Here is a 21,799-nt window from a genome sequence, read left to right as displayed (position 1 = left end):
GGTAGTTGTGTCTGGGCAGAATCAGTACATGTATGTAGGTAGGCAACATGAATGTCAAATAAGGCAGGGTGGTCAGTTGGGTCCATGTGCATATACTCAGGCCTTTTCTTTTGTGGCGTGGCTCTCATGATATGTGAATGATGAAACATGAAGCCATCACGTTAAGTTGACCCCCCGCCATTTACCGAGGCTTTCCAGCGTACAATCCCTGTGGCCCTGGGCTGTCCGGGCCATTGGATTCAGCGCCCGTCAGCGGCCCTTTTCAGCGGGGTTGCTGCTTGCGGTGGGCCGTCAATTCTCGCCTGTCAATGGCGGGGTACAAGCGGTCCATTATCAATGATCTGTGCGATAAAGTAGCTCCAGAGGCGTCACCACGACTGCTCTCGGCAGACCTGGAATCCTCCCGAACCTGCACCTGGCAAGCTTCCTCGACAGAGGTCAGCTGCTGTCAGACGGCGCCGGACCCCGTCTCTGCTGTGCGAATCCACTGCCGACTGCTTCTTCATCTCCTCTCGCCTCGTCTCGTGTTCTTCTACAGCATGTCGTTTGGATCCTGCACGGTCCGGCCATCATGTAAGAGCTCAAATAACCGCCGCTTCTCGTCAGATGGAAATGCGCCGATGCCGCTCCCGCTCCCATCACCACAATCTCCTCGTCCTCTGCTAACCACCATCACACGTCCTCGCAGGATCGAGCCCTCGATTCGATTGCGGCGCGCAATCCACGCCGGCGACGCCCTGCTCGTCAAGCGCATCCTCAAGTCCCATCCCTCTCTCCTCCACAACCCCGACATCTCGCCCGCAGGCCTCTCCAACTCCAACCTGCACCTGGCCGCCTCTCTCGGCCACAAGGACGTCTGCCAGGTGCTGCTCGATGCCGGCCACGAAGACCCCTGCCCCGCCTTGAACGAGAACCACCAGACAGCCCTGATGCTGGCCTCCGGCGCCGGCCACACCGAAGTCGTCCACTTGCTGTGCGAAAACGACGCGGCCTGCATCCTGCGGAGGGACATTCGCGGCCGGGACGCCGTCATGGAGGCCAGCGTGGGTGGCCACGACACCATACTGCAGCTGCTGCTGACATATGTCCCCGGCGGACCCTACGAGGCGGTGCAGAGAGCGGATATAGAGGGAAACACGGCCCTTCACTATGCGAGCGGCAATGGCAACCTGCTGGGTCTGCGGACGCTGCTCGCGGCCGGCGCGGATGTCGAGAGGCGCAACATGTGGAATTGGACGCCAGCGGCGTACAGCGCCACAGTGCAGGCCGAGGTGTATCTGAAGGGCTTGGTGTCCGAGGTCGGAAGGCTTCAGCAGCTGCAACAGCTACAGCAGCAACAGCAACAACAGCAACAACAGCAACAACAACAGCAACAGAAGCGCAAGAAAGAGACGAGTATGCTCAAGAAGATGGCCATTGGCACCGTCAGGATTGTGCGCGAGCTTAGCGACGAGGACGAGCGCTACGAGATTTGACGATGTGCCCCCCCTTGTAACGATAGCGATGCGTCATGTTTGATCTTTATGAGAATTGGGAATAGAGTAGAGCAAGAACCACTCTTCCAGCATCATCCAGGCCACCTATTCTACGATCCGGTGAGTAATCAGAGAGCTGTTTAGAGTCGTCGTTGTAGATCCTTCAGCCGCTCCACGATAGACCGGCCCGGACTTAGCAGCGCCAGCATCACCACAATTCCGAAGACTGCAAAATGCGGCTTTGCCCGCAACAGGCGCCTCCTAAGTCCACCAAGGCTTGTGTACATAAATTCCAAGCAGAATTCCCGAATTTCAGAATCAATGGATCTCCAGAATCAAGGAAACTCGATAGAGAAAGAGAGACAAAAACAAAAGAAAACGGCCAGCTATCGATAACACGCCATGTCGACCGTTCTCATCACTGGAGGAAATCGAGGCATCGGCTTCGGCATCGCACAGGCCATTGCCCACCGGATTCCCTCCTCCACCATCATCCTCGGCTGCAGAAAGCCCGAAAAGGGCCACGAGGCGATTGAGCAGCTGCGAGAGCTGGGCGTCTCGTCCTCGCTGGATGTTGTTCAGCTTGACATTGAGGACATCCCGAGCATCACGGCGGCGGTTGCAGCCCTGGACAAGAAATACGGAAAGCTAGACGGTGCGTGTCTCCAATTGTCTTCAAAATCAAGCGAACCAGCCAAAACTCATGCAGCAAACAGTGCTCATCAACAATGCCGCAAGCCTCCAGGTGCCCAAGACTCACCACCCGGCCGAGCTCAAGGATACCTTCAACGGCAACTTCAACAGCTGTGTCACCGCCAACGTCCTCGTGACCAAGGCCTTTGTCCCGCTGCTCAGGAAGAGCTCCTGGCCGAGAGTCATCATGAACTCCAGCGCTAGAGGAAGCCTCGGTCGCACAGCAAACAGAGAGGTAATCCCATGGTTTTCTTCTTCTGTTTCCTTCTGCTCATGTTGTTTCCAACCCAAACGCGATAAACAGCTACTCTGGTGCAACCGCTTGCTAATTCCTTGTTCTTGTTTGCCGCGTATAGCTTCCCCCGGTTTCTCTGATTGACTATTGCGTGTGCAAAGCTGCACTCAACATGTTGACTCTGCACTACCAAATCATCGAGGACAACTACAAGGATGATGGAGAAAGCATCACCTTCTGGAGCGTCAGCCCCGGCCACACCAAGACGGCTTTCAACAACTATCAGGGAAAGAAGGATCCCGTGGCCAGTGCCGAGGCGTTTGTGAGATTGCTGGAATCTGAGAGAGGCGCGATCAAGCCAGGAACGTTCTGGGAGTTTGAAGATGGCAAGTTCCAAGAGGTCCCCTGGTGAGGCTCTGCTTTGTGTGGATACTTTGTGCTGTTGGGGCTGCACATGCATCTGTTTGTGGATCACCGTGATCATCTGCGCTGTCCCCGTCGACTTGTCAGAGCTGAAGACATCGGTATACCGGCCAGCCTCTCTCAGATACTCAATATCAATGCAGCATCGATTACCTGCAGTCTGCGGCATGCAGTATTCAGTCCAATCTTGGCCTGGTTGCTACTATTTTAGTCGTGCCACAACTGCTCTTGCACCCAACCGGAGCTGAAGAAGCGAGTTTTGCAGTGAAACATACGCCACGTCTCTGATTGCCATCAACGTGGCATAACACGTCTGACAGCCTTCTCATCACGCAGCAAATAGGAGTCTTTTCACTCTCGACGCAAGCACTCTATCTTGCGGTGGACCGATTGGGCACACAGACAGTCTCCCTGTCATCCTCGACAGCATTAGGCACTCTGGTCCAGCCACTCCGCCAGGCCTCATGTCTGTGATTCACCGCCAGCTCAGCTTGCCTCTCACAAATCAGCTTTCGGCCATTATCTGAAAGTTTGCCTCTTTTTTTTTTCTTTTTTGCCACCAGGATCTTGTTTCCGTGTCCGAGGTGAATCATGGCATGCCAACAGGTACATAACCGACAGCCCCTGAACCATCGGAAACAAGTTGCCCTCTTCTCTCCAACCTTATGCTTCATCAAGAAGAGAACGACAATTCATCTACTTGCTTGAAGAAGCAAACAGAACCCCATATTGCTTTAAATAGGACCAGTTTCTCCCTTCAGGCCGCGTTCCACCGGCCGCTGCTCGCACCACATCTATGCCCAACGGGTTCAGTGTAAATCGTAGGACGATCGACGTCGAGGCCGGCCAGCTTCCGCCACCCGCAACCAAGCTCATCATCACTCAGATTCTCCAGGCCAGTCAGGACCCTCCATACTGGGCGTGGATCATCGTGGGGGCGTTTTACGACAGCGAAGGCCGCACCCTTTGGAGCACAGAGCTGTTTGCCGCTCACCTTGACATTCAGTTTGAGTCGGACGAGGCGCAAGTCTCCGCGGCGGAGGAGGCGGAGACGGGAACTGCGCTTGAACCTGAACCGGAGTCTGACACCGAGGCTGAAGCTGAAGCTGAGCTTGAGGACGAACCCGAACCTGATTCACCTGATTCACCACCTGGTAAGCCGATCGTGGACTCTGACTCTGAGTCGCCATCACGCTGCCTCCCATCAAGCTAACTCGGTCGTACAAGTTCAATCTCCGGAAGTTCATCGATCTGTGACTCCCGAGCTGCGACATCCACGCCCTAGCGCGTACAACAGCCGCCCTATCGACCCATACGAGAGCTATAATAGCCACTCTCCATCCTACTCACCCTATCTTCATCGCCTCTATCCACATCTTCACCACTATTTCTCTCCTCCGTCTTATCCTCACGGCCATCACAGCCCTTATAGCCCTCATTACCACCACCACCACCACCTCCATCACCACCGCCGCCCTTCTCCACATTGGTTCATCAACCCTCCAACAGCCTGGGACCCTGCCTTGTCTGGCCCTGTTCCCGGACACTGGCAAGCATCTTTCGACCCTTCAGTCGGACGCTGGGTTCACACTTGGCAACCTCGACCGTCAATACTCTTCCGCTAGCCAGTCGTTTCGTTCCGTTTCCTTTTTACACGCTCTCGCCAACCATGTCTGGCGGATGGAACCCGCTGACCGGCCGCGACTCCGGCTCCGGCCGGCCGGCCTTTGCTCCGTACGGAGCCCCTCAAGTAGCCCAAGGCCAAGCATACATTCCTCATGCTGGCGGACCTGGCTACACCTATGGTACAGTGCCTCAGACCAGCGCGTGGCCTCACTCGGCTTACGGATACTACCCTCTAGGCGCCGCTCAGGGCGTTCCCCAATATGCCGCGCCCAGCGCCGGCTACCCCCCTTACCAAGGACCTGCTGCGGGCTTCTACACGCAGCAGAGCTTCGCCTACCAGCCCAACGGCACGGGCAACATGCTCCCCCGCCAGCCCCAGCCGTACCCCAACATAGACCCCACCATGCCGGCCGCCCAGATGACCAACACGACGGGCGGCACGGGCTGCGAGCCGGGCTACAACTACTTCTTCCCGGCGGAGCACACCAAGGCGCACGTCTTCAAGACGAACACGCCGCCGTGGCAGCTGCCGTCGACGGCCCAGATCCCCTTCAAGGCGGCGCACATACCGTGCAACACGACCATGGCGGAGCTGCTCAAGGGCTTCGGGTGCACCAACGCGACGCCCAAGAAGAACCGGTGCTTCGAGGTCGTCAGCGGCGGCGGCGGCAAGTGGTACAAGGGGCTCGAGGTCAACGGCGCGGACAAGGACATGCTGAGGAAGACGATCAAGGACGTGGGATGGGACTCGACGAGGACGGGGAATCCGAATGAGAAGCCCGTGGTGTGTTTGTGGTTTTGCAGGGACTGAGATGTTTTTTTGTCATTGCTCAGGTGGCTTTCTGTTCGCCTTTTGATGTCACTCGTTTTCGAGCTCTTTTTCTTTTGTCTTCTCCTTTTCTGATTCTCGCCACTTTGTTGTTGGCTTGAGATGGGGTTTTCTTTGGCGTTTGTGATTTACACCTCATTGGGGCGAAATAAAAGGGACTCGGCAAGGGACGCCATGTAATTACGGCACATGCTATTACTGGGAATACAAAAGTCGCTACCTTTTTCAAAGAACGCTGCTCTCTTCACAAATGACATGCTGGTGTAGATGTGCCAAACATACAAGATCTTGGTATAGGTAAGTTTGGTGGAGGACCTCGTTGTGCTTCGTCCCTGCTCTTGGCGACTGATTACCCAAAGTCAGCTGTATTGTTTCAACATTTATGTCACAGAGATATGATGTATTATCTCTCACTGAATCTTGACCACATCTAGATAGCAGCTGAAATCAAATACCAGACACTCAGCCTCGTACATCGTTGCCGTGAATGTATTCTGGTGTGATAGTAGGGGCAGTTGGAGCAGCAGAGCAGTGATGAAGTGGCACTTGCGGGGGAAATCACGCAAGAAAGGGGGAAGTTGATTACTTAGGAACTACCCTACAAAATGGAACAAGAGGACCACTGTACACTGGTGTTCTCAGGCGAGTGACCTGGGTATGTTTATCTCTTAACTGTCGTATACACAGGTGCCTTTGATATACAAGTCTAGTAATATAGATTTCTTGGAAAACAAAAGTAACCCCAAAATAGCACGCCGAAGGAAGCAATGTATTCATCATGTGAGTCCTCTCGAAGGTATGACTAGGTAGGTGCTTGCAAAATCACCGTCAAGCAACAAGTTCGTAGAACAAGACGTCTGCAGAATCTCTTTGCCGCCCCAGATCATGCCCGTATGGGAAAGGGAGGGAGCTCCACCAACAACATAAAGAAAAGAGCGAGTCATTGAAGGTCTAGATTTGGCAATACATAAGTAGTAATGGACTCAATATATGGGCACATAGAGGGAGGGGCTTTGCAGCTAGAGCATGGCCCCGTGAATACATAATCGTACAATGTTCGTAATCATTCTCATACTCTTCTTTTGCAAAACTTGCTCGCTTTCATCACAAACTTCCATCCAAACGTTATTTCGTAACCCCTTCTCAGTAATTACCTACTGTGCATTCTGGATTCTGCAACAAGGTTGCCACGCCGGGAATCTATCCAACTAGTATGAAATTTGTAAAGCTCCTACGCCTTACCTCTTCGTGCCGAACATTCGGACACCTAGTCATTCAGGCTCTGCAATAGAAGCTCGTAAAAGGGCGGCTTCCCAATAAGACGTTGGCTGGGTGTCTGTCTGAGGTACCTAAAAGTGAGATGCCTTTTCCAGATTTCCCCAAAGATATGGTGAGACAGAAACAAAATCATACGAGTAGCGGCGTTGCCGAGAGGAGTTATCATGGACATATCATGGACAAATTCAACCAGAGGAGTTATTATGGACAAATTCGGCCAGAGGAGTTATTACGGACAAATACAGCCAGAAGATGATGTGATCATCACCTCATCCCAGTGTCCCAAGATAGGTACGCGAGATAGAAAAGTTCTCATGGTAACAATCAATCGGCAAAGGCCTTCCGACTTCGCGAGTATCCGATGCTATCCTTGGCAGTCTCCTCAAGACTTGGGCAAGGCAGTGCGGCATCACGCGGTCTTTTACCTGGATGACTCTCAATCGAGGGCGTGAGCTCCAACAGTCTCGATCCCTGAGTCGTCTGCACGCCACGGTCGAGAATCTGGATGCCTAAAGACTATATTCGATAGCTCATCACCACGGCGGTTTCAACGCAGGACAGCATGATTCGAGTGATCGAGACCGGATCTCGTCGCCCCCTTTTACTGGAGCTCCTCCAACGCCTTAGCCCAGCAAGCCCCGTGGGGTAACGAAAGAGCTGACATGACCTTGATCACGATGCAGGTGTGCTCCAAGAGGGCGTTGGAGTCGTACCATGTTTTCGATCTTATTACTTGACCGTATCCTCGTGTCGTTGGTGAGCTTTAATCGCAGGCATCAGCATTATCACGACTGCCACTGGTTGAAGTTGGGCCCCTAGGGCGGGTCTATTCTTCAAGCCCATAGAACAAGGATAGAACGTGGAGCCTTGGCGTCGAAAGCGGGCGGTCCAGCATGAAGCTACTACTAGTAGCACCGTGGCGTGTGGCGAGTAAGGTCAATACTAGCGCTTGAGCGCGTGTTAGTGAGATGTCGAGGATAGGACAGCAGAGCCTTCTCCACGACTCCCCCAGACAAGATCTGATCATCGTGAAGCTTCTTCAAGAAAGATGGGCGTGGAAAGACTTAATGACCTTGGGCAAACTAGTTTGCATCGTCATGATCATGCGGGGAAATCACTAGCCGCCGCTATTTTCAATCGATGCTCGAGATCCAGGGCGGAGAGGCCGAAATGTTGGCTTGCCTGCAATGAAATAACTAGCCTCAATGCTAAGTTGCCAGGTCTGTCAAGGGAAAGGGTTGTAAGCTTCGATCAGGTGTGCCAATGGCCGAGGTAAATGCATGTGGCAATGGCGGTACACGACCGTTGTCACTGCAACTCAACGAACCGCATCACATATCGGGAGCCCTGCCGACGAAACTCTAAACTCCTCATCTTTTGCAGATTCAGATCGTAGATACAACCTGCCAGACAGACTGCAACAATGTCTCATGCTCCTCAGCTAGGCTTTTCGGGATGAGATCGACAACATTGAGGAGCAGTGTTGGATTTTGCTTGATGTCGTGCGTGTGAGAGAGCACACACAGAGATCCATCTCAGCGGAGGGCTGTCTGTGGAGAACACGGCGCAAAGAGCACCCAATCCAATCAATTCCCCAATGGATGTGATATGGAAGGCCTCTGGAGCTTCTATGATCGAACGAGCTCGTGTACGAGTACGAGTAAGTACACGCATGTGACTTCAGCTGGCGATGTGTCCCGCATGGCTGCGTGTTTCTTCTCAGAATTGCAACACCAAGCCTCGATTGTGATATACTGGCAATCAGCTGCTGGCTTGCTGGCTGGCTGCCCAGTATCTGTTAGCTTGTGATGCAAAGCCCATATAGAGAGCAGAACGCAGTCGAAGACGCCGACTGTCCATCGGCACTTTTCAGAGGTACTGTCCAAGTACAAGTATGAGTGCATCCTCGTACTTCTGCCCCTTCACAATATTGTACCGTAAGCATGCCTGCCGAACAGAGGCAAGATAGTCGTGAGCTCTTCCATGCTCCTCCACCCCATGGCAAGCATCTTGCAGCAGCGCTAGCCGGAGCAAGCACCCCGGGGATTCGGAGTTTGATATGGCCCCAATATCTTCCCTTTCGGCGACGACGATCAGGCAGCAGAATTAATTTTGTGGGAGCATCTCCACCCGACTGTCTTAGCAAAACTGAAGACCCAGTAAGGATCGGCCATTGTCAGTCCTTGGTACGGATTATTGTAGGCCGGAACTTGGCTGCTTCATCTTGACACGAGGAGGCTACGGTCGTACTGCACTCGTCTTCCATCAAGAGCGAAGACGAACAATCAGCAGTCGTGGCTCATGATCTGTAGACAGGTGGTCGAGATGAGATGGTACGAGTCGTGGCGAGTTGTGTCGATGCCGGTCTCGCCACACTAGGCAGTTGACTGTCCTGCAAGGAGCCGGCCGAGAACCGCTAGCATGGCAAGGCGAGAAGCAGACGTCCGCGTATGGACCTGGAGGCGCTCAGCCATGGCACGCTCTTGTCCGAACTAACCACCACGCTTTGGCCACGGTCTGGGATCTGGCGCGCGGGACGAGGTTCGCAAGTGGATGCTAGTGGCACGGCTTGTCAGTCGCATGCCGGCGCGACCCCAAATGCGTCCAGTGAGCATCTCGGGAATTCTGTTGCCTGGCATCTCGCTGATCCTGGGCCTGGCAAACTGATTCAGCGACCCGGTTTTCCGTATGTGTGACCTCCCGTCTGCTTACCGCTGTGCCCATCAATGCATGTACCTGTGCCTGTGCCTGTGCTTTCGGCCATTCGATAGGGAGAGTGAGAGCACATTGATGGTTCGAGACGGCGTCTTTTTGGACCGACTTTGCGCACGAGATGGTTGCCGTACTTCTCGCACAACCAGATACAGCTGAGTATTCGACAACAGCATCCCGTGATTCCACTGCTCCTAGCGGGCGCCGGATCCGTCAGTCTTTGAGCGTGGCGGCGTGACCGCTCGAGAAACCTTCGTTGTGGACGAGGGAAGTAAAAGAAGTAGATGATGCATGCCTAGACTAGTGGCTGAGTTCTCGGCCTTTTTCTCGACGTTTCCGTTTGCAGGCACATGCATCCGGCACATGAAAATGAGGAGGAGGAAGAAGGAGAGGAGAAGGAGGTTTAGCTGAGTTGGAGACGGTGGAGAGGTGCAGAATCTTGGAGTCCAATTGCGCTAACGGGGGCTAGCGCGAGGTACCTTGGCAGACGCGCAATTGGCACTGCAAACAAAGTACTGCGCATTATCACTGATGAGGTTGTAGGTACCTTATCCTATCGTACAGTCAAGTGGCCGAACCCAGCTGTCTCGGATACCTCTATAGATGCCGAAGCCCATGCGGACCACTGGAATCACCGTCTCTGCATTGACGAGGCTCCAATCCGGACAGCAGTGCATTATCGTGCTGTAGCAATAGCCAAAAACACCAACTTGAAAATACGATGCTGCTTCTGCACAGACATTTGATTGCAGGGCGGCCCTGTAAGTGCAGCTGCGGGAGTTGCTCCCACCTACGTCAGGGAAGGGCCCCGGCGCATCTTCTAGGGGATCTTAGCGGCCAATTACAGCGCCGTCCAGGGGGGCGTCTCCAGGGCCCGCCAGTGGCCAAACAGCGGCTTGCGGTTTCCACTCTCGACCTCCCCGAGCTAAGACTGAACCTTGGAACCAAGAACTTGGCTTTTGCTCGCGTCTTCTCCATTTCCGACCCATTTTCAACCGCCAGCACGAGGGCAATAATTGGGGGCATTTCTTTTGCCCATGGGGAACTGGAGACGCTCCTCTCTTGTCCGGGGTGCGGGGAGACCCCCTGCCTTCCTGGAGATGTTGCCCGGTTTGGCAAATCTCAGTCATGCTCGATCCGGAGGCGGACCTCAGGCCTATTCTCGAGGACGAGGATGAGTGAGACATTGTCGCCCGCTCAGCTCAGCACGGGCAAAGGCAACTGGCAGCGTTGATTGGCACTGATGATCTACAGCCGTTGGCCCCCATGGTCGTTTGGTAGGCGTGATACAGGCACAGGACAGGGCCGTCGCATATGCTTTCGGCTTGCTGCTTCAGATCCAGGGCATCAACTGGCGTGGCGACAGCATCATGGACGAAGAAATTTTAGCATCCAAAATCAAAGACCGGATGGCGCTACTGCGAGACAAGCTGGACGAACGCATGAATCGTACGCAATGCACTAGCACTGGCTCTCTTTTTGCAGAGACTTCAGACTTCAGCTCGGTGTCTTACCTCCAAGCTTTTCTGCTCCACGCCACCATCAGATGCCATGCGACTACGACTAGCATCTGCTTCAAGCCACGAGTGGGCCGGACAAGGATGGCCAGCATCCTGGGCCTGGGCCTTGTTGCTCGTCTGATTTTGCTTGTACGACTACTATGCTCACGCCTTGCCTCCATTCAATGAGTGCTTCCGGCGTCCTCAGAGATCGCGGGGAGCAACAGTCTCCAGCTGGGGAAGCCCAATGTTAGCCGCTACGACCTGCCAGCCATTGTTCTCCGCCTCCGCACCCCAGCTTTTGGTCTTCTTCCCCAACTCGTCTCAAAGGAGTATATTAAACCCTCCTTGTCCCCCGTTGTCCTGATCTTACCTCTTGTTCTCTCGTCACTCCCAACTGCTCTCTCAGCTCGGAAGCAGGATCCTTCTCTTGTCTCCTCCGTCTATACCCAGTCGAGCCTGCAAGAGCAAGTCATCTGCGGACTGATCCGCTCCCTGTCTCACAATGGCGGAAGTATAGTCAGTCAACCCCTGATGCCCCTTATTCCTCTGTCAACCTTTCCACTGACAGTTCCTGATTACAGCACCCACACCGAATCCAAGAGTGCCCACGAGGCCTCCATGGAGAAGGGCGTCACATACCACGAGGAACAAGAACACAGCCAGGACCTCCAGGCGAGAATTCGCAACCCGCTCAAGGGAATTCCCCGCGAGCAGCTCATGAGCGATGTCGAGGCATTTGCTCAGCGCAATGGCCTTCAGGAGCACACTCTCCTTCTCAAGAAGGGTGCTCTTGTTGCCCAGAACCCTGCCGACCCGGCATCCATTGATGGCGACGAGAAGCTCACTCCCCATGAGCTGAACATTCTGGAGCGTGAGGTCACCCACAAGTGGCACATGCCCACAAGACTCTTCCTCACCATCGCAACGTGCTCTATCGGTGCCGCCGTCCAGGGCTGGGACCAGACTGGTAGCAACGGTGCCACCATCTTCTGGCCTGAAGTCTATGGCATTGGTGACCAGAGCATTACGCGCAACGCTATTCTTGTCGGTCTCATCAATGCTGCTCCTTACATCGGTAGCGCGTGAGTGCCCTCCCTCCTCTTCCTATTCATCTACCTTCCATTGCTTCAGATTGACTGACCCGCTCAAAGTTTCATCGGGTGCTGGCTTTCTGATCCCATCAACAACCACTTCGGTCGACGTGGTGTCATCTTCTTCGCTTCTCACTTCTGTATCTGGCCCGTCATTGGTTCTGCCTTCTGCCACACATGGGGACAACAGCTTGCCTGTCGATTGCTCATGGGTATTGGTATGGGTGCCAAGGCTTCAACCGTGCCCATCTATGCTGCTGAGAACGCTCCTGCTTCTATCCGAGGTGCTTTGGTCATGTCATGGCGTATGTTCTCCATCTCTCTCCATGAAAGAATTACCCTGCTAACAATGCTTGTTTCTAGAAATGTGGACTGCCTTCGGTATCCTGCTGGGAAGCGCTTTCAACCTGGCTGTCTACCACGTCAAGGACATCAACTGGCGTCTGATGCTTGGCGCTCCCTTCATCCCCGCCGTCCCTCTGCTCTGCCTCATCTACCTCTGCCCTGAGTCGCCCCGTTGGTACATGAAGAAGGGCCGCTACGTCGATGCCTGGAAGTCTCTTCTTGTTCTTCGCAACGACCCCATCCAGGTCGCCCGAGACATCTACTACATCTCTGCTCAGCTGGACATTGAGAAGGAGCTCATTGGCAAGACCAACTACGTCACCCGATTCACTCAGCTCTTCACCGTCCCCCGAATTCGCCGTGCCAACTTGGCTGCTTTCACCGTCATGATTGCCCAGCAGATGTGCGGTATCAACATCATCGCCTTCTACTCGACCACCGTCTTTGTCAACGCTGGCTTCACCCAGTTCCGCGCCCTGATTGGCTCTTTCGGCTTCGGTCTTGTCAACTGGCTCTTTGCTTTCCCTGCTTTCTGGACCATTGATACTGTAAGTTCCCTTAGCTAAACCACGTGTATCACGGATGGTGTTCTAACAATGTCACTAGTTTGGTCGCCGAAGCCTGCTCCTCTTCACCTTCCCTCAGATGTTCTGGACTCTTCTGGCCGCTGGTCTCTGCACGTTGATCTCCTCGGAGCACACCGAGCTCAAGACTGGCCTCGTCAGTCTCTTTGTCTTCCTCTTCGGTGCCTTCTACTCTCCCGGTGAAGGTCCCGTTCCTTTCACCTACAGCGCCGAGGTGTACCCCCTGTCCCACCGTGAGACCGGCATGGGCTTCGCCGTCGCCACCTGCTTGTTCTGGGCTGCCGTGCTCGGCACCTCGTTCCCCTTCCTGCTCGAGCAGCTCAACACCGTCGGCGCCTTTGGCCTGTACGCCGGCTTCAACGTCGTCGCCTTCATCATGATCTTCCTCTGGGTCCCCGAGACGATGCAGCGCACCCTCGAGGAGCTCGACTACGTCTTCGCCGTCCCCGTCCGCACCTTCATGAAGTACCAGCTCACCGTTGCCCTGCCCTGGTGGTTCAAGAAGTACGTCTTCTTCCAGTGGAGCGCGACTAAGCCTCCCCTGTACACATTTGACGAGGTTCCCTCCGATGTGCGCCGCGTGTCTGTTCACCACGCTGCCGCGGTGTCTTCGGATGACGAGAGCAAGCGCGCCATGTAAGGGAGAGACGAGTTATGGAAAAGGAAATGAAGCTTTTTATGAATTCTGTTTTAGGATGTTAATATGGGGTAAATATGGGATATGAGCGTATGTGATTGGTTTACCACGCAGTTGGGTTGTGTGGTCTCTGGGAATTGATACCCTTACCCTCATGGTTTATGATATGACATGAGTGGATCTTGAAAATACAAGAGAATTCCTATTCTTACAACTTGCCGCCTTGTGAATTGCCTATGAGTGATGTCCTGTGTTCTCCAATATGCCTGAAATTGCAGGGTTCGCACGTGGAGCGAGAGGCTACCCAGCACTGAGTGCATCGCTTCGTAACCGAGGCTGGGGTACCGAAGATCTTTCATGTGATGGATACGATGCTTCGTATGAATGACAAGCAAAAGAGTCGGAAGTTTTGATATAATGCTGGTGGATCTAACTAGGGAAAATCAAACTCCGTAAGTTCATACAAAGCTGTAGTAAATTGCCCAATATCGTACTGGAGTAGTATTTCGAATGCGACTATTCTTGCCGTTGACCCGCCACCATTTCGATCGTTAGTTGCATTGGAAAACACGCGTATCGTATGAAGACAGACGTGGAGAGTCTCCATCCGACGTAGATCTCTCGATGCATGCAAGTCTGAGATGTGAGTGCCATGTGAACCCGCACAGATCAATCCAAAACAATGTGATCCATCAATGAATCATCAGTTGACGAACGAGCCAACAAAATCTTGGACATTTCATACAAAAACAACAAGCAGGGCAAAACTGACCGCATCGCGTAAAAGCCCACCGAAACCAGCCTATCTTAGCTGCGGGAGCTACGGACTTCGGATTCTCTTCCACTCTTTACTCCGTCGGGGTAAACAAGCCTCCTTGCCTCGGCTCCACCGAACTAACGAATCGAACTCGGCCAGTCGTGTCTGATGATGAACGGGCCAAGTCCATCATATCATCGGCATCTCTGTGTCACTCCTTGCCATGTCGTCGTTGCTCTCTTCTATCTCCTTCTTACGAGGAGTCAATAGCGAGACAACTCGGCAAGAGATCTGATCTGCCCTCTTCAGGTCGACGTCTAGCGGGACGGGACTGCATTTCCAGGCTCGGGAGTTTGTTGCCCCTCAGAGACATCTGGCCAACCGACGTCTCCAAACCTTTGTTTAGGCGATTATCGTCAGCATCTTGTTTCGCCCTCAGCACTACAAACGCACACAACATCTGTCACCATGCCCATATTCTGACTAGTTGACAAGCCACATTTTTGAGACTTGACAAGTAAAAATGGCTCCAATAGTTGGGGACGGTATGGAAGACGCCGCCGGGCAGCTTACTGGGCTGGATGTCGAAAAGGCCGAGCTTGCAAGCACAAGAGACACGTCGCTGGATGTGCCCGTAAGCCGCAACAAGCTGGACCGGAACCGCTTCTCCATCACCGGCGCGGCGAATCTATCTCTTGACGATGTCGAAGCTGTCCATGTTCAGCTTCGGGGACTCGCAATCGAGGTTGATACATCTCCGTCATGGTTCGACCCCTCGACGTATCCCGAATTGTTCTCCTCGGGGTTCAAATCGGTGCCTCGCATCAAGACTCTCCTGCACTCAGCTGATGCAGATCTGAAGCCCGGAACTCTGACGGCCATCATCGGAGGTAGCGGGTCGGGCAAGACGACGCTGCTCAATAACCTCGCCGAGAGGGTTGTCAGCTCGAGGCTGAGCCAACGAGGCCTGGCAACGTTCAACGGAAAAGTTGGCGTCAACAGTGTTCGACATGCCTATGTGATGCAGCAGGACATTCTGCTCCCGACTCTTACTGTCCGGGAAACATTAAGATACTCGGCTGATCTTCGACTGCCGCCGTCCACCAGTGCCGAGGATCGTGAAAGAATTGTCGAGGAAGTCATCCTCGAGCTGGGCCTCAAGGAATGCGCAAACACCCGCATAGGAAACAGCCAACACCGAGGTTGCTCAGGAGGCGAGAAGAGACGCGTGAGCATCGGTGTCCAGCTCTTGGCGAATCCATCTGTCCTGTTTCTCGACGAGCCCACCACTGGCTTGGACGCGACAAGTGCATATCAACTTGTGCGGACTCTGAAAGCGTTGGCGCAAAAGGGCAGAACGGTCATTACCACGATTCACCAGCCTCGATCTGAAATATGGGATCTCTTTGACAACCTCATCGTCCTATCCAGGGGTAGCCCCGTCTTCTCAGGCCCCGTCTCGGACTGTCTGCCATGGTTCCAACATCTCGGTCATCCACTGCCCCCGTTTGTCAACCCAGCAGAATTCGTCATCGATGTTGCTGCCGTAGACAATCGCACCCCTGAGCTAGAGGCAGAAACTTCTGCTCGCCTAGAAAGCCTCAAAGCAGCATGGAAGGTGGAGAGCGAAAGCCGATTCCCGCCTCTGGAGGGCACTGCCGAGGTGACGACGCGGAATAAGCACCCACAGGCGGCAACACATGCGGGCTTCTTTCGCCAGGTGCGAATCCTCACGGATCGAACACTCAAAGTCACTTATCGAGATCCCCTCGGCATGACCGCGTCCCTTTTGGAGGCCGTCGTCATGGGAGTTGTGATAGGTTATCTCTTCTTCAACCTCGGCCGTGACCAAGCTGGCATTCGGTCCCGCGAGGGTCTCCTCTATACCGCAACAGGACTACAGGGCTACTTGATCCTCATGTTCGAAACATATCGATTGACTATTGATATGCCGACATTTGATCGCGAGTCTTCGGAGCATTGCGTCGACGCTGCGCCCTACATATTGTCACGGCGATTGGCCCGCCTCATCACGGAGGACTTCCCGGTCCCTTTCTTATTCTCTCTCATCATATACTTCATGGCCGGATTCGATCACGATGCCGCCAAATTCTTCACCTTCTTCAGCATTGGCTTCGTCAACCACTTTGCCTGTATCATGTGTGCATTCACATGCGTGGTGGCGGTGCGGCACTTTCCCGGGGCAAGTCTGATTGCCAACTTTGCTTTCACGCTGCAGAGTATTGCGTGTGGTATTTTCATCCAAGTTGACACAATCCCGGTGTATGTGCGATGGTTGAAATGGGTGACTTGGTCGGTGAGTTGATTTTCCCTCCATCTTCCTTCGAGGGATCGATATCCCGGGCCTTTTGGACTGTAATGAGCTGACCATAGCGCACGACAGTTCTACACCTTTGGAGCGTATTGTGGAAACGAATTCCAAGGCAGTTTCTATGACTGCCCCGAGCCAGGGGGTCCATCTAATCCCGCCTGCCTCCAGTACACCGGAGACTACATCATGTCGTCACTCGGATTCCCCAAGAACTGGGTGGCTCGCCCAATCGTCTGCCTCGCGTCGTTTGTAATCTTCTTCTTCGTTTTGTCGGCTGTTGGGCTGCGGTATATCAAGATTGAAATGACCATTGCACGGGCGCGAGTTTCAGACACGGATTTGTCCGCCGGAAAGGAGAAGATGACTGCTCGGTCGATTGCAGAGGTTCGCACCATCGATGTTGAGCTGGAGAACTTCTCTTTGGATCTTGACAAAAGGAAGGTCAATGGCAAGAAGCTGCCTCGGAAGACCATTGTCCAGCCTATCAATGTCAACTTCCAAGCCGGCACGTTGAACATCATCATGGGCCCGTCAGGCAGCGGGAAGACGTCCCTTCTCAACTCGATGGCACTTCGGCTTCGCAACTCTGTTGGCACCCACTACCGTCCATCTGGCAAGATGTCTTTTAACGGGGCCGTTCCGTCCGCCTCAGTTGTCCGATCAGTCTGTTCCTATGTCTGTCAGGACGACGACGCTCTGTTGCCTTCGTTGACGGTTCGAGAGACTTTGCAATTTTCTGCCGCTCTGCGACTGCCCTCTTTCATGAGCAAGGAAGAAAAGTCTCGTCGCGCAGAGGAGATCCTCATGAAGATGGGACTGAAAGATTGCGCAGATAATTTGATCGGCAATGACCTGGTGAAGGGCATCTCGGGAGGAGAGAAGCGGCGAGTTTCCATTGCTGTGCAGGTCCTCACCGATCCTCGCATCCTTCTCCTGGACGAGCCAACGTCTGGATTGGATGCCTTCACCGCGAGTTCCATCATGGAAGTGCTTCAAGGCCTCGCAAATGAAGGCAGGACGCTTATCCTGACAATTCACCAACCTCGATCGGACTTGTTCAAACACTTCGGCAACGTATTGCTCCTTGCCCGTGGCGGTGCTCCCGCATATGCCGGCCCCGCCAAGGAGATGCTCAACTATTTCAATAAACAGGGGTATCAATGTCCACAGCACTCGAATCCCGCGGACTTTGCTCTAGACATGATTACCGTCGACCTGCAGCGAGACGACAGAGAGGCAGAGAGCAGAGAGAGAGTTGAGAAACTCATAGAGGAATGGAGAAGATATTCTTCAAGAGGAGACGCGAAGATGTGGAAGAGCGAGGATGTATCGAGGCTACCAGGGATCAACGAAACCGACGAATTGGACGAAAAGAAGGCATCCAGTGAAGAAGTGAACGATGTTGCAGGCGACAAGGACGAGACCTTGCCAAAGATTCAGCCTGCTGCCTCCCGCAGATCCTTCAACAAGGCCAACCTTTCAACGCCGGCAGAACTCGGTGCGCTTGTCCACAGTCCAGCCTCCATTGCCACCGCCGTGCCTCTGCTTCTGCATCGCGCCATCATCAACACGCGCCGGCAGCCGCAGCTTATCATGGCTCGCACGATGCAAGTCGTTGGATTGGCCATCATCTTCGCCCTCTTCTTTGCGCCACTGCACCACGACTACTACTCGGTCCAGAACTGGATGGGTTTTATACAGGAAATCGGCGCCTTCTATTTTGTCGGTATGCTGCAGAATGTCGCAATCTATCCCACAGAGCGAGACGTCTTTTACCGGGAGGATGACGACGGCGTGTATGGCGTTGATGCGTTTTTGCTCTCGTACACAATCCTCGAGGTGCCCTTTGAGATCCTCAGCTGTCTGCTCTTCGGCATCTTGATGTGCATCGCAGTCGGTCTTCCCAGGACGGCGACGATGTATTTCGTCTCCGTCTTTGGGTGCTTCGGCATCGTCTCGTGTGGCGAGAGCCTGGGTATCATGTTCAACACCCTCGTCAATCACACCGGTTTCGCCGTCAACATCATGGGCATGTTTCTCTCGATTGCCACCGCCATGGCGGGTATCTTGTCCATAGATGCCCCCAAGGCCTTCCAGGCGCTCAACTATCTCTCGCCGATTCGGTATGCGACGCGATCAATTGCCCCTTATGCCTTGCGGAACGAGCATTTCTACTGCAAGCCGGGGCAGCAGCTTGCCAACGGCACCTGTCCAATCGAGACAGGCAAGCAGGTTCTGCAGCTGTATGACTTTGACGACGATCCGGTGGTGAACGTGGCAGCTTTGGCAGGGTGCTTGGTCGTATACCGGCTGCTGGCCTGGCTCCTGTTGAGGCTGGCGAGGGCAAGATGGGGCGGGCATAAGAAGTAGAAGAGAAAGATGCGTCTCCTTCGCCTTCATTTTATTGCAAGCGTATAATCAGGTAGTTTTGTATCCTTGATGAGGTAGGTAGAGGTTAAAGACAACATATGGTAGACACTCAGATATCTGCAAACTTCAATTCCTACTCCTGCCTCCTGCCTGTTGTACGGAGATGCCCCCCAATCGATAGACGGGGCCCTTCTTTAATCCGGCAACGACATGGGACCGGCTGTAGATCTTGGCGCCGTGATCCCCTCACCATCACCACACACAAGCCATTCCGCTTCCATCAATCCTCCATCTCACCGAGTAATCAATTTACATTCCGGCATCCCGTCCGCCGTCAGCCACGATCTCCTCGACAAATCATATCGTCAAGTTGTCGCGCTACCGGTTGACGTCATGTCCACTTAAAAAGCATCAGCGAATGATGATCCGGGGTAGCCTCCCTTACATCTCGCATCTCCACAAACAACTTTGGTCAGGCTGTTCAGTCTTGGACCGCGCTCACTCGTTCTTAAAAGACCTTTAAAGATTAGAAATACCTCAACGAGCAGCTTGTACTGATTCTGTCATTTATATCTTTATACTTCATTGCCTAGCTTCTCAGATGGAATACTCGTGTCATTACTACTTGGCTATGGCAATGCCAAGAACCCCGTCAGCACCATCTGCGCCATCAACGATGCAATCATGAATGTACAATGCAAGTATGCTCCAAAAGTATAAAAACGCCGAAAAGCCCGCCCGCTCGCACAGAAAAATGACATCTACCTTTGATCTCTAGTCGCCATGCTCATATACCGTTCATCTCTATAACGTCAACGCCTTGGCAAAATCATGGAATCGTGTGTTGCGTATCGCTTAAAAGGTCCTCTTCTCGGTGATGGGCTCGCCAAAGGGCTTGCCGACAACGAAGCCATCGCCGGGAGCCTCCAGATCGAATACCTTGCGGCCGCGAAGCCACGTCTCCGTGACCCGACCGGTGAACTTGTGGCCTTGCCAGGGAGAGCAGCGGTTCTTCCAGCGCATGTCGCCCTGGGTAAAAGTCCAGACGTGTGAATCGTCAAAGACGCAAACGTCGGCGTCCATGCCGACCTTGAGAGCGCCCTTGCGGTGAGAGAGACCGACCTGCGCGGCGGTTGCTTGGCAGCAGAGGCGAACCATGTCGACAATGGTCGGGACCTTGGATGTCTCGGAGCGCTGTTTGGCAGCCGTGTGGAGGATGGGCAAGCCGAGACCGACGGACGAAATTCCGCCCCAGGCGGCGAAGAAGTCACCACGGGCTATAGTCCTGGTGGGTGCCTCTTCCTTGGGGTCTCTCATGTCAAGGCCGGAATCTTTATGAAGCATGGCAGGTCTCTCGAGATGATCGGGGAGCAACTTGAGCTGGGGAGTGCAGGGTGAGTGGTCGGAGACGACGGTTCGAATGCACGAGTCCTCGGCGACCAGCTCTTCCCAAAGGCCGTCTCGGTTGTTGGCCTCACGGATCGGAGGACAGCACTTGTGCCTCGTGTCTCCCTTTTCAATCTCTTCAGCCGTCAGCCCCAAGTAATGGAAGCAAGTCTCGGCCGTGATATTGACTCCCCTCTTGCGCGCAGCCTTCAGGATCGGGATTGCTTGCGTCGCCGAAAGGTGAACAATGTGAAGGTGCAGCGACGGAGCGATATGAGCATGCGCCAGGATTTCTTCGATGGCATACGTCTCGAAAGAAGGGGGCCGTGATTCGAGGAAGGTGTTGTAGGCGGTCAGTTCGCCTTTTGGGGCCGCAGGAGGATCGGACGTCTGGACGGCATCACCAACAGAGTCGGTGATTGGAGGAATCATCTCGGCATGGAACATCAAGGTGGTTGGCTCATCCTTTAGTGTCTCCATTGCCAGCGCCACATCTTGAGCTGACACGGCAGGAAACTCGTCAACGCCGGACTCGATGAGGAAGCCCTTGAATCCTCGGACGCCCGCCTCGACGAGGGGCTTCAACTGATCTGCGTTGCCAGGGATGACGCCGCCGTAAAAGCCCACGTCTACCCAGCACTGGCCCTGGCTGGCCCGGAGCTTCTCCTCGAAGCCTTGGAGAGTAGTCGTCGGTGGGATGGCATTGAGCGGCATGTCGATGACTGTGGTGACGCCGCCGCTCGCCGCCGCGCGAGTGCCGGTCCAGAAGCCTTCCCACTCTGTTCGGCCAGGCTCATTGAGGTGGACATGAGCATCCACGAGGCCGGGCAGCAACAGCTTCGGAGAGTGGTCTACATAAGTAGCACTTGGGGGGAAAGCCGAGGGCGGAAGGATCTCAGGCACCACAGAGACAATTTTACCGAGCTCGGGGGATATGCATATGGTCGCCGGACAGAGCACGAGGGAATTGTCGGGAAGTGTGAGGACGGCGCGGGTTGACACGAGGACGGTGAGCGGTCCGACGTTGGAGGTGTGCGTGACAGTCATGGCGACAGCTGAGAGTGTCCTATGTCTGCGTGGGTTACTGGGGTATTGGCCCTGGGTGCGAGAGCTGGCTACTTCCAAGCGGCCCTTCACGAACAAAGCGAGAGTAATGCGAAGCGCACAGCCAGAGCACGACAAACTGCAGACTACAGACGAAGATGGGCGGAGGAGAGGAAGACGGAAAGGGAGGGAAACAGAAGGAGAAGGGGTTAAAGAGGCAGGCGATGCAAGCCGCATCGTCGGCCGGAGCCGATGACGACCTCCTAACGGTCTAACCCATCTATCTGGGTGATAGTGGCTGGAACGCCTTATCGTGGGATGCCATGATACGGGGCTGACGGGTAGATAAGGAGGGGCCGGAGGAGTCTTTGCACGCTTATTCCACGATGTTCCGCCCTTTTCTCCCTGTCCCCAGCGACTCTCCCTCTCGGCCTTGCCCCCTGTTGACCCGCAAAGTCTTCTGTCCTAATGCTTTTTCAT

General features: G+C 54.2%; 6 protein-coding genes across 6 annotated transcripts; 5 read left to right on the top strand and 1 right to left on the bottom strand.

Annotated features, from left to right (window-relative positions):
* Positions 1-539: 539 nt before the first annotated feature.
* Positions 540-1,547, top strand: BBK36DRAFT_155199 (ankyrin; the record flags this gene model as incomplete). Its single annotated transcript, XM_024897635.1, has 2 exons — positions 540-601; positions 689-1,547. The coding sequence occupies 2 exons, from the start codon at positions 540-542 to the stop codon at positions 1,473-1,475; spliced, it is 849 nt and encodes a 282-aa protein (XP_024752324.1). The 3' UTR covers positions 1,476-1,547.
* Positions 1,548-1,877: 330 nt separating this feature from the next.
* Positions 1,878-2,815, top strand: BBK36DRAFT_1166874 (NAD(P)-binding protein; the record flags this gene model as incomplete). The annotated part of the gene is made up of 3 exons (XM_024894972.1): positions 1,878-2,130; positions 2,192-2,403; positions 2,525-2,815. The coding sequence occupies 3 exons, from the start codon at positions 1,878-1,880 to the stop codon at positions 2,813-2,815; spliced, it is 756 nt and encodes a 251-aa protein (XP_024752323.1).
* An 807-nt stretch (positions 2,816-3,622) lies between these two features.
* BBK36DRAFT_1111828 (hypothetical protein) lies at positions 3,623-5,263 on the top strand (the record flags this gene model as incomplete). Its single annotated transcript, XM_024889739.1, has 2 exons — positions 3,623-3,906; positions 4,456-5,263. The coding sequence occupies 2 exons, from the start codon at positions 3,623-3,625 to the stop codon at positions 5,261-5,263; spliced, it is 1,092 nt and encodes a 363-aa protein (XP_024752322.1).
* Positions 5,264-11,275: 6,012 nt separating this feature from the next.
* BBK36DRAFT_1166872 (hypothetical protein) lies at positions 11,276-13,433 on the top strand (the record flags this gene model as incomplete). The annotated part of the gene is made up of 5 exons (XM_024894971.1): positions 11,276-11,289; positions 11,355-11,855; positions 11,925-12,169; positions 12,228-12,757; positions 12,816-13,433. The coding sequence occupies 5 exons, from the start codon at positions 11,276-11,278 to the stop codon at positions 13,431-13,433; spliced, it is 1,908 nt and encodes a 635-aa protein (XP_024752321.1).
* A 977-nt stretch (positions 13,434-14,410) lies between these two features.
* On the top strand, positions 14,411-18,889 carry BBK36DRAFT_1166871 (P-loop containing nucleoside triphosphate hydrolase protein; the record flags this gene model as incomplete). The annotated part of the gene is made up of 3 exons (XM_024894970.1): positions 14,411-14,415; positions 14,800-16,504; positions 16,592-18,889. 3 exons carry the CDS (start codon positions 14,411-14,413, stop codon positions 18,887-18,889), a joined length of 4,008 nt encoding a protein of 1,335 aa, XP_024752320.1.
* An 855-nt stretch (positions 18,890-19,744) lies between these two features.
* Positions 19,745-21,322, bottom strand: BBK36DRAFT_1157236 (allantoinase; the record flags this gene model as incomplete). Its single annotated transcript, XM_024894000.1, has 1 exon — positions 19,745-21,322. One exon carries the CDS (start codon positions 21,320-21,322, stop codon positions 19,745-19,747), a length of 1,578 nt encoding a protein of 525 aa, XP_024752319.1.
* Between the last annotated feature and the right edge of the window lie 477 nt (positions 21,323-21,799).

Source organism: Trichoderma citrinoviride, assembly GCF_003025115.1.
Source record: "Trichoderma citrinoviride strain TUCIM 6016 unplaced genomic scaffold BBK36scaffold_3, whole genome shotgun sequence".
NCBI lineage: Eukaryota > Fungi > Ascomycota > Sordariomycetes > Hypocreales > Hypocreaceae > Trichoderma > Trichoderma citrinoviride.
The sequence above is the reverse complement of the archived record's forward strand: the minus strand, read 5'-3'. Positions and strand labels throughout refer to the sequence as shown.